Source organism: Lolium rigidum, chromosome 5 (genome assembly GCF_022539505.1).
Source record: "Lolium rigidum isolate FL_2022 chromosome 5, APGP_CSIRO_Lrig_0.1, whole genome shotgun sequence".
NCBI classification, from domain to species: domain Eukaryota; kingdom Viridiplantae; phylum Streptophyta; class Magnoliopsida; order Poales; family Poaceae; genus Lolium; species Lolium rigidum.
The window spans coordinates 206,867,756-206,885,223 of record NC_061512.1 but is presented as its reverse complement, the minus strand read 5'-3'; the positions used below and the strand labels follow the sequence as shown (position 1 = coordinate 206,885,223).

The window sequence follows — 17,468 nt, the reverse complement described above, 5'->3', positions numbered from 1 at the left end:
CGCTTTACAGCGCCCAGACGTGTGTGAAGATTCGACGTTATACGATCCGTACTACAGTACATAGTCGACCACACGGTCGTTGGTTGGGGGAATATATATATTGCTGGCTGCCGGCACCGTGACCTGGCTCTGGTTCTGTCTGTCCGGCCGACAATGGTTCTTCCCTTCGCTTCGCGCACGCTACCAGCATCACATCCATCGGGGCTGTTCAGATATACTCCTACTATCAGATACACTTTCCAGTGTAACCAACGATGCATGCTTTGTTTCGCGTGTGCTCCCTCCCTTGTCAGACAAAGCCAGCACGGCCGCGACGTACGTACTAGCTCGTCTTCTTGTAATGTCTCGGATATTAGCTAGAAAACCAAGTATGAACTGACCATGAAAGTGTTCTTGTAAGGCCATTATACTACTGGTGCAAGGAGCCAAGGACGACACCCAGGATAACCTTGGGATAAGAAGGTGGTACTCACTCCGATCCTTTTTAGTTGGATCAAATTTAGTATAAAATTGTATCAGACTCGAGTCAATTAAAAAGGATCGGAGGGAGTACAATTTGTCAGTTGCTGGATTTGAAATTCGTGGCGGATTTAGACCAAAAAAGTTCATAATTTCTCGTTAATTAGTGCATGCACCAATATTATCACATGCATGAGAGGAGAGATAGACAAATACGGAGTAGCACATTCATTGGTGGAGAAAGGACAGTAGATAAGAGTGGGGCTTATAATCCCTAACAATCTAAAAATCTCTCCAACCTCATAATCCCAAACGGAGGGAGTATTTAGGACTGTAATCTGTATGCTTGATTAATACAAAACCCATTTGCAAAAAAATAAAGTGTTTCACCAAGTTTTAAACATTCGATTTCCATAGGTACCAAAAAAATGCTCTGAAGAATTTTTTAAAAAACCACAATTTTTGGATTCAAAAAAATTTGAAATTAAATAACCATATAAATATAAACATTCCAAAGGTATGGTAGGAATTTTGAAGAAAAATATGTTGTATTTTGAGTTATAGAAAAAAGACAAATTTCTGACAAATATCTACCCGTATACGTAGCTATACTTTTTTTTCTATACTTTTTTTTTCTGTAGCTCAAAACATTCCAAATCCAAGATGGAAATGTATTGGCTTCTAATTCGATTCCGTTGTTTGGATGTGTTCGGAAATTGTTGTTGGAATCAAATGTTGTAACCAATTCCAAATCTTGTTTGGATCAACAAACTAGTAATTCGATGAATTTTGTCCACCGCACCTGGCCGGTAGGACGAAGCTGCCAGGCACACCAGGAATCCCCTCCAGGTGGCGGTGGCTGGAATCCCCTCCAGGCGGCGGCGGCCACCAAGCGGAGCGTCAGGGCGGGAGGGAGTCGGCCGGATCTCCTGTAGGCGAGCTCGCGGCGACGCGGTTACAGGGCCCGCGTGGCGGCGGCGGTTGCAGGGTCGTGGTGGCGGCGGCCACCAGGCGGAGCATCGGGGTAGGAGGGAGTCGGCCGGATCTCCTGCAGGCGAGCAGGGCCCACGCGGCGGTGGCGGTTGCAGGGCCCGCGCGGCGACGGCGGTTGCAGGGTTCACGGTGACGCGGTTGCAGGGCCCGCGCGGCGGCGGCGGATGCAGGGCTGGCAGCGGCGGCAGCAAGGGAGATGAGGAGGAGGGTTGAACCTGCGTGGCGCCGTCGGTCACCGGTCGCCGGTCGGGAGCAACCGCGGGGAAGGAGGAGAACGATGGTTCGGGTATGTCCTGTGGTCGCTCGCGTTTCCGCACCTTTCCGAGGTTGAGAGCTCGGAAACTGGGCAAGTGAAAAGGTATGCGGGCTGGGATGGCTCGGAATTTGCCTCTCTTTTCCAGGCCTCATTTCTAAGGCAACCCAAACAGCTGAATTGGGCCAATTGGCCCCAAATTCCAATTCCACACTCAAATTCTATACATCCAAACACAGCTATGCGAATTCTACCGAAACTTTGCACGAATATTCAGAAGATGTCTGTGTATTCATGGAATAATTGTGATAATTTGTTGAAATACAGACGTACAATTTTTAAATATTTTAAAAACTAGGAGCACTGATGCTCATGTGCACCAAATCTACTTACGGTAGTGCCCCTCTTTTCCCATAACTTGGCAGCATCGGCAACAATGGGTCATTGGACCATAGCTCCGTGCAGGGTTGGTGCACTCACACACACGGGCATGCTGCATGCATGCACGGGTGGGCGCCAAGCCGCGACGCCAGCGGCTTTCTTTACCTAGCTGCTCCGGCGGTGATCACGCCGGCGCATTAAAAGCGCACCACCCTCGGCCGCGCGCGCGCGCAGAGCTCGAGTGGCCAATCGAGCTCAAAGCTGTCCATGGTTCACAGATCACAGGCAAAGCGAGAGCGTCCGGATGGTGCCATCGAAGACGCCAGCCTAGCTTGTTCACGTACGGTACCAGCCCTGGATCATCACGGGCTACCCGCGCGCGCGTGTGCAACTTGGTAGCACCAGCGATCACGATTCACGAGGGACAAAAGCATTCCTTTTGGGTGGGTATACCGTGGCGCAGGGGCTGGAAAGGGATGGGCGTGCGTGCATTAAGAAAGTTTGCGCCAAGGTTGGGATGCAGTTGGAGAATGCTCAACACTCAAGCAAAGCATTCATGCATGCATGCATGATGCACGCACCTTCTGCTCTGTAAACCGTAGCCCGAACTCTTGGTAGCTGGTCAAAACTAGCACAGAAGGGGTAGTGATCATGGGACTAATGCGTTGGATTACCAACGTTGTGTGAGCCATTCGTAATCTTCTAAACCCAGCTTCCGCTCGCGTCTGGATGCGGTGGAAGTTTCGAATGATCTGGTTAATCTAACCACTAATTAAATCAGAAGCAGCAACGTCGGCACCCACACGCCGTGGCTGGTAAAGATTCGGTGCAGCTAACGGTATCCAACACACAGACACAAGAAAAAAAGATATCCATGATGGAGGAACAGGGAATGGAGGAAGAAGGTGCGTGGCCAGTGTTAATTTCTGGGACATTGTTTCCTTGCAATTAGCGGTACGACACGCACGTGGACACACATAACTTTGTAGTCGATAGAGACGGGAAGGATGGGTCCCGTATCATCTTCTCGTGTGACGGTGGTGACAACTCCTGTGCCGCCGTTCCTGCTGACGATCGACAAGCTTTTCCGTCCAGCGAAGTTAACCCTTGCCCATAGGGTTCGTGCGCGGGGCTCGCCTTCACCGACTCTCATCCTCCTGATGGGGATTGGCCACACGGTGAGCACTACATCGACTCGGGGAGGTGGGCGAGATGGGCCACGCTGCCTCGGACGACGGAGCCGGGGATCCTCGGCCTTACGCACACCTACCTCGGAGTTGGGTGGCCTCGATTTGAAAAGATTAATTTGTAGTGGCATGGGTTGAAAAGATTATTTAGTTAGATATGAAAAAATGGTCGCCGATTAAACTTTTATTACTTTCATAGAAGTTGACATACACATGTTACACGAAAAATATAATACATGGGTTGGGAGATGATTTGGAGAATGGAGGATATAAGAAAGAGGTTAAAAATATATCAAAATAGAGTAGTATACTATACTATAATTGGGTGACATGGACTTTTTGAAAATTCATAATCTTTGTTTTCACATGATCATTCATAATATTTTGGTTATATCTAAATTACCATAATTTTCCATGGTTGTAGAATAATATTAATTACAAATTGATATTTTTATTTCTATAGCACCGTAAATTTATTTCTGACGGGCAATCAATTCTTAAGAAGATTCCCTGGCAATTGTGAGAGCCACATGGCTAGTTTGGTAAACAAAGATATGAACATTTGTGGGGATCGTCCGAGGCGGAGCCGAGAAATATGAGAATGGTAGAATGTATGCTGCGAAGTAAAAACTCTATAAATACCATGACAAAGTTTGCGTGTGTGGGTTGGGGCCTGGGGGGGGGGGGAGTGGCCCCCGCCTACACTCAGCTTCGCATCTGCTTGTACTACCTAGGTTAGAACGGCGGCTCAAATCCCACCAAGCAGCAATGTAGAGAAGGAATCAGATTTGTTATGGACTGGTAAACGATACAACGTTGTCGGATTACACAGAAACATAAACGAATATGATTTAAGGGGAACAATTTCCATCGCCGTCAGGTTACGTTACAAACAACGAAGCGAACACGTCCTCAATCCTTTTACACCCCATGATTTTAGCGTTACTGATATCTGACAATACTTTTGTTGGGCAGGCGTTTAGGAGAGATCCCTATCCATCAAGGAAAAAAAGTTGCATCTTGTAGACGGCAAGACGGAGATGGACCTGGTCCGTATCCTCATGCTTCTATCGAGGATCTGGCACGTGTGCAATGAAATCTTGCAAACAAGCTTGTTCATTCTTGGGTATTATCCAGCGTTTATATGTATTGTTTGTATGTTCTTCTAAAAGGGTGGACGATTTTGTTCATAATGTTCTAAAGTTGATTCTCATTCGATAACACTCGTTCTGAGAGTCGAACGAAGAGTGTGCAACCTATAAGGTACCAAACTCCAGGGATAAGATCAGCTTTGAAGGAATTGGTGAAGGTTTCTACTGATGATCCAACTGCAGTAAGTGATGCTCTTCTTTGGTAAGTGCACTTGAGAATTTGAAACTTCGGTTGGTATGGTTATTTGGCATGATATTTTAGTTTCTATAAATATGTTGAGCAAAAATTTGCAGGAAAAAGTTCTGCTCATTGATGATACTATCAAACACATTGAAGTGGTCATATCATTTTTTCAGAAGTTTGGAGATGAGAATGCCAAAGCCACCGCATCATATATGTTAGCTGTTGAATTGTTCATAGTTCATTAATTTCTTATCATTTTCGACGCTACAATTGCGTCATTGACTAGTCGATTTGAGCAGTTAAAGGCATTTGAAAAAGTGTTTGGTTTCTTATTGTTCTCAAAAAAAATCTGAAGTCCTTGGATGATAGAAATCTATGAAAATATTGCACTACATTTGTATAAACTTTTACTCATAAAAAGTCGTGTGATGTTGATCTTGATGGTTTTTGTTTCTAAAGCAAAATGATGGAAACCAAAGAAATATTATTTGATGTCAGCGCTTTAGGTTCTTCACTTTCTTATAGTTGTAGATCATTATCCAAATGTCTGAGTTGCATACCGCATCCTGTTGGCTATACATGTAATTGTAGTATGGATTAGGTTTTTTTTTTCAAAATGGATTAGGGGATAGAAGTTTCTCTAAATTGAACCTACTGGAAAATTGTTTGAGGTCAAGTATGTTACAAGACGGATTGAATGATTTGGCTACATGTTGTATTGAGCAGGATACCTTGGACAACATTGATCTAGATATTATCCTCAATGAACTTTTATCTACAAATGTGCAAAGAAATTGTTTTTCATAAAAAAAAACTGAAGCATAATTGTCGATGGAGTCAATGTAATGTGGTTTTTATTTGAGATAATCAAATTAGTAGGGAATACTAGTTATATTTTGCTACCTATTTTAGTGTTTTCTACTTTAAGATGACATTGCTTCAGTACAATTATTTATTGATGTCTTACACTAAGAATGTGTGCTTAGATTTTAACTTTGAAGTTTTTGCAAGTGAAAATAGGCACATATGTGTTTATATATCTAGTTACGCGTACATTTTGCCCAAGGGACAAAAAAATATAGAGCCGGCCTACGGGTTGGACACCGTGGCATGGTCCCAGCATGTGTCCCTCCTGTGTGTTCCTTGCTTCTAGAAGGAAAAAGGCGGCAACAAGATGAAGAAGATAAGAGAAGAGACAGATCGGCTCCACATCCACGTCACCGTAGTGTCCATGTGTGCTACCAAGTTAGGCTAGCAAATGTGCTCCATCTATCAGAACTCCTTTTTTTAGAACTAGTAGTTTTTAGAGAGAGAAAACTATACTCCCTCCATTGCAAAAAAAAAGGATGCTCATCTTTTTGATATGGATGTATCTACATGTATCTACACACCATAAACATATCTAGCCAAACTGGAGCAGTCTTTTTTAGAATGGAGGAAGTACCAACCACTACAGGAATGGACGCATAGGCCGACGGCCAGCTGCCCTCGGCGTAGCCACGCCTGGCCCTCGGCATAGGCTATGTCGACGGCAGCCCTCGGCGTATGGCGTCGGCGTTTAGGTCCCTCGGCATAGACAATATTGCCATCAGCGTAGATCGGCCCTCGGCGTAGCACGCTACGCCGACGGCAAAACCGTCGGCACACAAATTTTACAAATTTGAATTTTCTTTTTTCCAAAAAAAAAATTCGAAAAAAAATAATTTTTTTTTATATGCTGAGGGCTTTGCCGTCGGCATAGAGTTTTGAATTTTTTAAAATTTTAATTTTTTTACACCATTTTTTTTCTTTTTTATCTTGCACCCATACACTTTTAACTCTAAGTACACTTAATTTTAGTTCAAATTACAATCATGGTTAAACTTTCCAGTCGGTCACCTATCTCACACTACTCCAACCTCAGCACGCTTAACTTCTTGGTTCCATTCGGATGAGCTTCCCTTAAAGAATTGACACCTTGCTGATAATAATAGCCTATCAACCCTATTAACCCTTGGACCGTGATGTCACAACTCATTATTTTTGAATTCCAAACAATTAGTTATGTAAACAATAAAGAATATATAAGTAACAATGATTAATAATATTGAATTCAAATAAAAATAAAATGATTTTATTTTTGGTTTTTTATTTAATATGGAATAATTAATATCTTTAAATCAAAAAATCGAAATTCCACAAATAATATGTCTAAATCGATCAGAAAAATGAGAGGAATCTAAATATAACATCCATATCATCATTTGAACCTAAAAATTAGAGGAATCCAAATATGACGTCCAGTTTGCCATCTGGCCAAAACGGCCCCCTCGGGAGATGCGAAATGGTCGTACCGAGCGCGCTGGTGCACTGTTCGCCAACACGCTAAACAGAAAAAAAATTAGCACATAAAGTGATGTGCTATAGACCTAAAAACATTTTTCGCGGAATTTATTGAGCGACGGAAAGTGTACCCCTATTTCAAATCCGGTCAGTATCCAGCGGATTCGGTGGGACACTGCAGGAAGCCGCAGGGATTCCCAGATAGCTAGCGCGCACATATGGCATGTGATATGTGGTGCGGAGGCGGTGTCCTACCACTACGCGGAGGTCTCACGCAATACTAAAAGACGCCCCATGTAGCTGCTTCACAAAAAAAACTCGTTTTGGCACCCCGAAAATGAAAAAACCATCACCCATGGGTCAGATTGGAAATCCGCTCCCGGGGGCATGCCTTCCTTCCCAGGGACCACGCACGTACCAAATATGGCCTCGTTCCGACAAACTATGCGGTGTCACAGGCCGTTTCCTACTCATTTGTCCTAAAATCCATAGAACTCCGGACATGATAGTCCTATTTGTGAAGGGTTTTCCAAAATAACTGCCGTATTCTAATTCCGACTTTTGGAGTGGTTACCAGGACACATAAAATGATGCCATGCGGCTCCAACGGATTTTCTGACTTCGTTTAAATTGTCATTTTGCCAAAACGGCCCCCACGGAGATGCGGTATGGCCGTACCAGGCGCGCTGGTGCACATGTTCACCATCACGCTAAACGGAAAACATTTAGCACATAAAATGATGTATCATAAACATAAAAACATTTTTCCCGGAATTTATTGAGCGACGAAAAGTGTTCCCTTAGTTCAAATCCGGTCAGTTTCCACAACGGATTCGGCGGGACACCGCAGGAAGCCGCATGGATTCCCAGATAGCTAGCGCGCACATATGGCATGTGATATGTGGTGCGAAGGCAGTGTCCTACCACTACGTGGAGGTCTCGCGCAATACTAAAATGCGCCCCATGTAGCTGCTTCACAAAAAAAGCCTGTTTTGGCACCCCGAAAATGAAAAAACTATCTCACATGGGTCGGATTGGAAATCCGCTCCCGGGGCCTTCCTTCCCATCCTAGGTACCACACACGTGCCAAATATGGCATCGATCCGACAAACTATGCGGTGTCACAGGTCGTTTCCTACTTATTTGCCCCAAAAGCCATAGAACTCCGGACGTGATAGCTCTGTTTGTGAAGGGTTTTCCAAAATAGTTGTTGTATCCTAATTCTAATTTTTGGAGTGGTTACTAGGACACATGAAATGACGCCATGTGGCTCCAAGGGATTTTCTAACTTAGTTTAAATTGCAATCCGGCCAAAACGGCCCCACGGAGATGCGGTATGGCCGTACCGGGCGCGCGGGTGCACCCGTTCACCATCACGCTAAACGGAAAAAATTTAGCTCATAAAGTGATGTGTCGTAGACCTAAAAACATTTTTCGCGGAATTTATTGAGCGACGGAACGTGTACCCTAGTTCAAATCCGGTCAGTTTCCAACGGATTCGGTGGGACACCGCAGGAAGCCGTAGGGATTCCCAGATAGCTAGCGCGCACATATGGCATGTGATATGTGGTGCGGAGGCAGTGTCCTACTACTACGCGGAGGTCTCGCGCAATACAAAAATACGCCCCATGTAGTTGCTTCACAAAAAAAAATCGTTTTTGTACCCCGAAAATGAAAAAACCATCGCCATGGGTCGGATTAGAAATCCGCTTCCAGGGCCTTGCTTCCCATCCCAGGGAGCACGCACGTGCCAAATATGGCCTCATTCCGACAAACTATGCGGTGTCACAGACTCACAGGCCGTTTTCTACTCATTTCCCCTAAAAGCCATAGAACTCCGGATTTGATAGCCCTGTTTGTGATGGATTTTCCTAAATAACTGCGTATCCCAATTCCGTCTTTTGGAGTGGTTACTAGGACACATAAAATGACGCCATGCGGCTCCGCGGGATTTTCTGACTTCGTTTAAATTGCTATCTGGCCAAAACAGGAACCCGAGGACATATAAGAAAGTGTTTAAATTGTTACTATGTTAACATGGTACTGTACATGATACAAATATACATGATTTTGACATAAATGGAGGATGTTTTTCTGAACATTTTGATACCTTATACGCATTTTTCTGACATCATATGAATTAGTTATGATTTTTACAAAATTAGACAAATTAGAAAAATAGTCTACGCCGAGGGTGGCCGTCGGCGTAGCCCTGTCTACGCCTAGGGCCAAATATATGCCGAGAGCTGCCCTCGGTGTAGACTTCGCTACGCCGACGGCAATGATACGCTAAGGGTCAGACGGCTGGCTGGCTGTGCCGGGCCATACGCCGACGGCCCCGACATTTGGCCGTCGGTGTACGCCTCGCCATTCCTGTAGTGAACATAGCACTATAAACCAAACCCCAAATATGTTTTTTTTTTCATAATTAACACCAGCCAGTCAGTCTGTCTTTGCTAAGTTGCTAACTTACTCCTAACTTGCAACGAATCAGCCATGAACGTCACAGAAAACTCAGTGAATCCTCCGTCATACACTATCAGAGGAAATTACCATGTCCATCCAATATAACATGAGTAATGCCCAAAAGTTGTAGTATTATACAGGTCGGTGGTTCACGCTTTGAGTAAAAGGAAACGTACTGTTGGTACGTGAGCGATCTCGCGTGGAAACAGGACTCGGATTCACAAACCAGCACTGGCCGGCTAGTCGGTTAGTCACGGTACGCTCGGGGTGTGCACATGCCCTCACGTGCGCCGCGCACCTGCTCGTGTTGACATTATACATTTATACCTGCCCGCACGATTACACAAGCCACCCACACCGGACATGCGATAGCCTTTTACTGCAGATCTCGTGACTTCCGGTCCGGTAGGAGTAATTAGCATCGCCATCACCTAATCCAGCACTGTACAACTACTGCTCTATAGCCTGCAACTGCTTGGTACTTGCGCGTCGAACTGTTGCGGAAGATGCATGCCATCTCGAATTCTCGATCGATGTATGTAGCTGCTTCTGTCAGTGATTTTTTACGCTTGAGAAGGAGACGGAAGCTGGGGACCCGAGAGCGTGTAAATTACACTAGCAGAATCCTTCGATCACGAGCTCTGGTGTCAGCCTCGTGCACCGAGAGTGTACCAGGAGGAACAAGCATCATCATTAAGTAATGTGGTGGCTCGATTACAAATGAAATACAGTAATTAACAAACTGATCTTCCGTTCCGTGCCACTGTCAGCGTGCTGCAAAATATTACTGCAGCTGCAAGCACACTACCACTAGTGGCATCATCTTCTGCCATGCGAGCCAAGTAAGCTTTGCAGTTCTCCTGTGCGCAAGATCGAAGGAGCCGAATTTCGCAAGACAGGAACTGCTCGCCCAGGCGCGCGAGCCGCCGTTCGCCGCCGGCCGGCCTTCTTGTCGCTCTCCGTTGAACGCTAACGCAGCTCTTATTTCCTTGTCTCAACTAAGACTACCCACAATGGGAGTATCATAGGTAGTATCATGCATTCCATGTATGCAAAATGCTGATGTAGCGATAGTAATTAAGCGATGAGAGAGAGATGCTTAAGTATCATAGGTAGATATCAGTATCATAAGCACATACTACTAAAAAAATTAATGTCAAGTAAATCTTGTACATATATTTGCATTGAGATTCTACAAAACAATTAATATACGAAGACTATGATACTCAAGATATGATACCAATGCGATATGGAGATAAGAATACGTAGTAGTATCATAAGCATGATACTTCTATATGATACTATGCATTGTGACTAGTCTAACACACAGGCCACAGCCCCGTGCGGCACCCATGTTACTACACGAGCCGGAGCCGCCACACCCCGGTCATGTCATTCACACCGTGAGACCGACCCACGAAGCACAGTGGTAAATCTAAGATCGATGCTGGGGACCGGGGAGATATCGCCTCACTAGCAAAACATTCTTCAAGAAGAACAGTTCACACCTAGTACACGTTTTGACAAAACCACACAATCTTCAGCTTCCTGCTAGTAGCGCTTATCGCTTCATTTCGTCGCTGTCACTTATATTCTGACAGCGCCATGGACGAGTCGACGACGAGGAGAAAAAAACGGTAGGACGGAGATTGCCCAAGACAGCAAGATGCCGAGATTCCCCTAAGATGTTCGTGTAGCCTAGCCAGCTGCAGCAGCAAGTGTGCTGGAACTGTCACTGCGCTAGTGGTATATCGGCAAAGCGCCAAAGCGAGACGGTGGCAACGGCTAAGATTTGGACGTCGCGTCAACTCGATGGCTAAGATTTCATTGTCACGTCAGCTTTTATGAGGCTCAGATTAGTCTCTGGTCCTGCATGCTGCGCGGAATCAAATGCTGCCGTTCCTCTTCGAGACAGACAACGTGTTTTATCATCCGATATCCGACGTCGAAAGGGCTGCAGGCGTGGTGAGCCAGGGTCGCTTCCCTCGATGAGATGGCACGCGACAGGTGAGCTAGCATCTCCACAAAGCTATCAAGATTAAATTTTAATGTTTTTTCTTCCTTGTTTCAAAAAAATTTGACAGTTTTTCTAGGTCCGTGATAATTAGGGCTAATTCTCGGTCCATTGACACCCCTAGCTCACCTGCTGATGCATTTGTTCTGCCTCCGGTGGGCCTCCTTCTTCCATTCCGGAGGTTACTCCTAACAACTGCCACCAGCATCACCGCCGTCGCCCCCTCCCCTCCCCCCACCTAACCGTAAGTTTTCGCTGCGAGCTGGCCTTCGGCGAGGTTGGTGGTCGGCTCCCTCCCCCCTCTGTTTTCTGGTTCGGTTCCTCTTCGAAACAGGTTTTTCTACTTTATACTCCCTTCTTGCCACAATGTAGTGTGTATAAGATATTTTAGAAGCCAAACGGTGTAAAGATTGACCGGGTTTATTAAGGAAATTAACTATATCAACAATACCAAATGTGTATAATATGAAAATACACATCATAATTAATCTAATAATATTTATTTGGTAATCTAGATGTTGGTATTTGTATCCACATACTTGATCAAAGTTTACGTTTAAATCACATCACTATCCAATAAAAATGTATGCACTACATTTTAGCAAATAGGAAGTAAATAAATTCACACACATGTTGAACCGAAACAAGGTGATGAGAAAAAATAGACGAAAGATGGACCAAAAAATGAGTGTGACTATTTCTCAGTCGACTGTATCGTTCTCGATTAAATGATGTCATCAAATCTCAGTTGCAATTGATGACAAACACGAATCACGAAGTAAATCAAATGGTGTAATACTTGACTGAGCACGAACTTAGTTCTCAGGTAGCTGTGAGCTAGCAAAACCCCCAAAAAATACCGTATGGTGAGGAGGGATGAGGAAGAGATAAGTTAGACTGGGACCACTAGCACGAATCTTGACTAGGCATTAATCTAATTATAACTAGTTGAGAATTAGCAAAACATTTTTTTATAAAAATAGTCATGTCACCAAAAGACTGTAGAACCAAGAAGGCAATTGCCAGAGCGATTGCGCGCTTGTGTGTCCATCAGCACCGACTCAACATTTTCCAAGAAGCTGCGAGCAAACTCAATCGGTGTTCTCCCGTGCTGGTAGTACGTACGCATTGCCGTACAGTGGGTACACGTACCAACCGGAGCCTGAACAGTGCCGTGGCCATCGGCTGCTCGATCAACCCCATCGGCAGGTGTTTGGTTCTCGGGAGACCAGAATCATGGCGCACCACAGGTGGGCTCCGACCATTATCTAGGTACATTATTGGATGTTGCAGGCGATGAACACCGAAGCAAGCTGAAGCAGCACCCCCCTCTCCCTTTCCTAGGCACATCTGGATCCCTATCCTCGTGCACTGTTTTCTTAGGCCATCCGTTGTGTTGGCCTTTGGGGATTTGGGGTATGGATACAGGGTGTCCTTGCTGCTCCTGCTCCATTATGACAAGAACTAGCCACATTTTATAAAAAATAGCCTATCAAATAGTAATAGAAATTAATAAATATGTGTTTGGATCACCTAACGACGACTACAGCGGAACCCCTAGGGCTTCTTCGCGTGGATGCGGACCACCCCACCGCTTGCAACGATGACTTAGTGAGGAAGCGACGCTGCGACACGACAACATTCGTGGCGCATACTGCCACACTTACTACGGCCTCGCGTCGCCGTCCGTGATCTACATTGACCTTAGAATCGACACCGACAAGTGAGAATGTCGCGTCGCCACCACACCCATTTCGTTTTAGTAGAATTAGGGATAGCGGCGAGCAAACTAGATTAGATTTGCGATGTAGCTTCCTACGAACTATGTCTTTAACTGAACGTTGTTATGTTCATGTTATCCGAATAGCATCTTTCTCTCGGAAGCTCTTTTTTTCACAACTTAAAGGTTTTGTATATAGTGTGTGCTCTGTGTGGCGAATGTTGAGACTACAAACTTGATTTGCGGCGCACTTTAAACATAATTTTACAGTTTCTATTTTAAAGGTGCTATAGTTGCTCCAAGGAATACTAGCCATCAAAACTCTTATTTGTTGGTGATCTAGTCAAATCTCCCTTCCTCATGAAATTTACATAACTAATGATGTTCATTTAACAATCTTGAGTGGATGTTGGCTCCATCCCTAGCTAAGGGAGCCACATTCCAACTTTAGAATGAAATTGTCAGCTCATTATTTATAGAAAAACACTAAAAAAAATTTTAACAAGAACAAAACTCGCACCATTGAGAAGCTATGATTTGTCACACCTTCAAGGCCTCAGGGCCGCTGAGGGTGGTGTTGATCGGCGAGGTCGGAAACTCACTTGGGGCTTGTGATCGATGTAATCTTCAAGATTCCAATAGTTCTTACAATAGTGAATGCCTTTTAGGAACCGAGAGATCGATGATCACGCACTTACGTGGTGTTGTCTCCGGGCGAAAGCCTAGACTCGGAGTTGGATCGGCGTGATAGCGGCGTTCTCGGCGCCGTTCCTCAGCTGGGAGTATCGCGCTTGGAGACACGGCTAGGAGGTCCTAGGTTGCGCTCCTCCGGTGCTCGCCGCTGCCCAAAGTTGTTCTTCAGGGCGCTATGAACGCCATCATCGGCGAGTCCATGACCAGGCTTCCTCGGGTTCCTCCGAGTCCCATTGTCTATCTAATGTAGATGGTGCGTCGATAAGGAGTATCCTTTTTGGAGGGTTTGTTCTTCGGAGGCGTTCGATGTTGGTCGAGACGTGGCTTTGTAGTATAGCTTAGGTCAGGTTCTTCTAGGGTTTGTTGTTGTTGTGTCGATGGTGGTTGTCTTCGGACTAGCCGGTGTGAAGTTGTGCTACCCTCATTGCTTGCAGTGAGTGGTAGTTTTTTTTTACTTAAACATCTTATCTGGCTTCTACGTTTTTGACTTACTCTGAAAAAAAAAACAATTTGAGGGACCAATTGGTAGACAAAAAAATATGGCGACACAAACACACTCGATCACCCCCGGACAACATCGAGCGCCAGGACATCAGATCTCCAAAGTGGGGCCTATACCCATGGCTATAGGGCCCACCCCTGTCGTTCGCTCTCCTACAACCCGCACGGCCACGGCTTCCCGCTATATAACGTCTTCTTCCCTTCCGTTACAGCCCTGCCCACCCGTCTCCTTCACACCGCAACGCAGCAGCCGTTTCCCTCCACATCCAGACGCAGAGAGAAAGCAAAGCAGTGAGCTTTGCGAAGGAGATTCATCAGACAGCTACAATGGTGGACGTGGACCACCGGATGGCGGGCCTAGCCCCGGCGGCGCACGCGGCCGGCCTGCGCCGCCTGTCCACGCGCGCGGCAGCTGGCCCCTCCTCGGCGTCAGCGTCCCCGCGCCACGGGCTCTACTCCTTCCACGCCGTCGCCTCATCCGTGCTCTCCCACCTCCGGTCGTCGGGGGTGGCCATCCTGCCGGGCCTCTCGGACACCGAGCTGGCCCGCGCCGAGGCCGAGATGGGGTTCACCTTCCCGCCTGACCTCCGCGCCGTGCTGGCGCTCGGGCTGCCCTCCGGCCCGGGGTTCCCGGACTGGCGGTCCCGCGCGGGCCTCCGCGCGGCTTTCGACCTGCCCGTGGCGGCCGCGTCGCTGCAGATCGCGCGGGGCGCGCTGTGGCCGCGGTGCTGGGGCCCGAGGCCCGCCGACCCGGACCGCGCCAGGCGGCTCGCGCGCTCCGCCATCCGCCGCGCGCCGCTGCTCGTGCCGCTCTTCGACCGCTGCTACCTGCCCTGCCGCCCCTTCCTGGCCGGCAACCCGGTCTTCTTCGTCACCGACGACCGCGTCCTCTGCTGCGGCCTCGACGTCGTCCACTTCTTCACCCGCGAGTCCTCCTTCCTGCCGATGGACATCTCTTCCTCGCTGGCCGCCGCCGCCTCTTCCGGCACCAGCAGTGCGCCGTGCACGCGGCGTAGCCTCGACGCGGCATGCGGCGGGCAGGCCCCGCGCTGGATCGAGTTCTGGAGCGACGCGGCCTCCGACCGGCGCCGCCGCGACTCCTCCTCCTCCGAAGCCTCCACGGCCTCCACCTCCTCCTCCTACTCCTCCTCCGGCTGCGCCTCCCCGCCGCGGAGGTCGACGCCGCGCTGGGTCGACACCTACCTCGACAGGCTGGGGTCGGTGCTGAAGCAAGGCGGGTGGAGGGACCGGGAGGTGGACGAGATGGTGGAGGTGGCCGCGTCCGGGATGTTCGACGGCGAGGACGCGCCCCCGGCCGCCGACGCGGAGGCCGTGCTGGACACGCTGCTGCTGCGCACGGACCGGTGCTCCGACTCGCTCCGGCGGGCCGGGTGGAGCTCCGAGGACGTGTCGGACGCGCTCGGGCTCGACCTCCGGCGCTGCAAGGAGCCGCACCGGAGCGCCGTGCAAGTGCCGCCGGAGATCGCCGCCAAGGTCCGGCGCCTCGCGCGCGCGGTGGCGAGGTCCTGAAAGATCGATCGAGCTCACCGGCGTCGCCAGTTAATTAGAAATTTTTTTTTTTGTCCCCTCCAAGGAGGGATTAAACAACACTTGTGAATGCTAGTGAGCAAAAGTAAACTGGCCCATGTTCGTGTGCATGGATACGCAAGTAAATTAATCCGTGTTCACGTGCATGTCGTACCGTTCATTGCAAGGAAACAATGTCCGAGAAATTAACACTGCCCAGCCAGGCACCTTCTTCCTCAATCCCCTGTTCCTCCATGGATATCTTTTTCTTGTGTCCATGTGTTGGATACCGTTAGCTGTGCCGAATCTTTACCAGCCACGGCGGGTGGCTGCCGAGTGCCGATGTTGCTGCTTCTGACTTAATTAGTGGTTAATCCACATTATCTTCATGTATTAACCAGATCATTCGAAACTTCCATCCCATCCAAACGCAAACGAAAACCGGGATCAGAAGATTACGAATGCTTCACAACGTCTGTAATCCATCGCATTAGTTTAGTCCCATGATCACCCCCTTAATCTGGCCTTTGCATTAGTTGACCAACTTCCAAGAGCTTGTGCGACGCTTTACAGAGCAGAATGAAGGTACTCCCGTGCGTGCATGCATTCTTTCCTTGAGTGTTCAGCAAACTCCAATTTGCATCCAAATTAGCTGGTCTACACACAACATTCTCTCTGCTATTCCTTCTCTTTCTCTGCGAGCCAAGCAAGAACATGCGCCATTTGCGTAGCGCGAAGAGACTGATTAAGAATCACTAATCGGGTTCTCTTCTAGCTCACAAAAATTAACTTTCTTAATCGGAAGTAAAGGGACATTGGGGGAGGAGGAGGGAGCGGAACACACGATACCGCTTCATTGCCCTACTCGCCGGAGACCAGCGATAAGTCCCCTTCCTCCCCGTGCGATGATGATCTGCTTCATCTCTTCCGATGTTCGGGCCATGAAGCCGGAGTGGATCCATATGCTTGTCGGCGGGAGTGCTCCGTTTTTTTATGTGTTTTTCAGTTTGATAACTTTTTATGTCCTACTTAGGGAGGCGTGACTGCGGTGGCTCTTGATGACGGAATAAAGTTCTCTCCGTCTTGCATCTGTCTCGACGGTGGGTTCTCGATGAACTTGCTCGGTTTTTTTTTCTTGATCTACGCTTCTCTTTATCTGTAATGGTTGAAGGCTTGAAGCTTTTGTGCGTTGGTCCTTTAAGGTCTTTGCATCGAGAGTTCCTATATGTCTACCACAACAAGCCCTATTATGATAACCTTTGCCTAGCTCCAATGAGGAAGAGGCGAGAACGGCGGCGTGCTTTTGACTCGATTGAGTGGTTGTAATCCTCCCTAGGTGGTTCAAGGACTCGTCTGAAATTTTCTGTTACTTCTAGGATATTTTTTTTTTTACTATCATTGAGGGTTATGAATATATCCGTAGATTTTTCGAGGAAAAAAAGGAACTGACATTGGAGGAGGATTAGGGAGTAAAAGCAGTTGGCCGTGCCCCTGTATGCATCGCACGCACGCCCGTCCCTTTCCACCCCTTGGCTACGGTGTACTCACCCAAAAGTAAGGCTTTGTCCCTTGTCTTCGCTCGCTGGTACCAAGTTGCACACTCGTGCGCGGGTAGCC

The 17,468-nt window shown here is 47.5% G+C and overlaps 1 protein-coding gene across 1 annotated transcript; it reads left to right on the top strand.

The window, feature by feature from the left end:
- The first annotated feature begins 14,561 nt into the window (after window positions 1-14,561).
- LOC124651304 lies at window positions 14,562-16,091 on the top strand. Its single transcript, XM_047190403.1, has one exon. It carries the CDS (start codon window positions 14,652-14,654, stop codon window positions 15,852-15,854), a length of 1,203 nt encoding a protein of 400 aa, XP_047046359.1. The 5' UTR covers window positions 14,562-14,651; the 3' UTR covers window positions 15,855-16,091.
- The last annotated feature ends 1,377 nt before the right edge of the window (window positions 16,092-17,468 follow it).

Bases quoted from the DNA above. Each gene is read 5' to 3' on its own strand.
- LOC124651304 (XM_047190403.1), top strand. From the start codon at position 14,652: ATGGTGGACGTGGACCACCGGATGGCGGGCCTAGCCCCGGCGGCGCAC.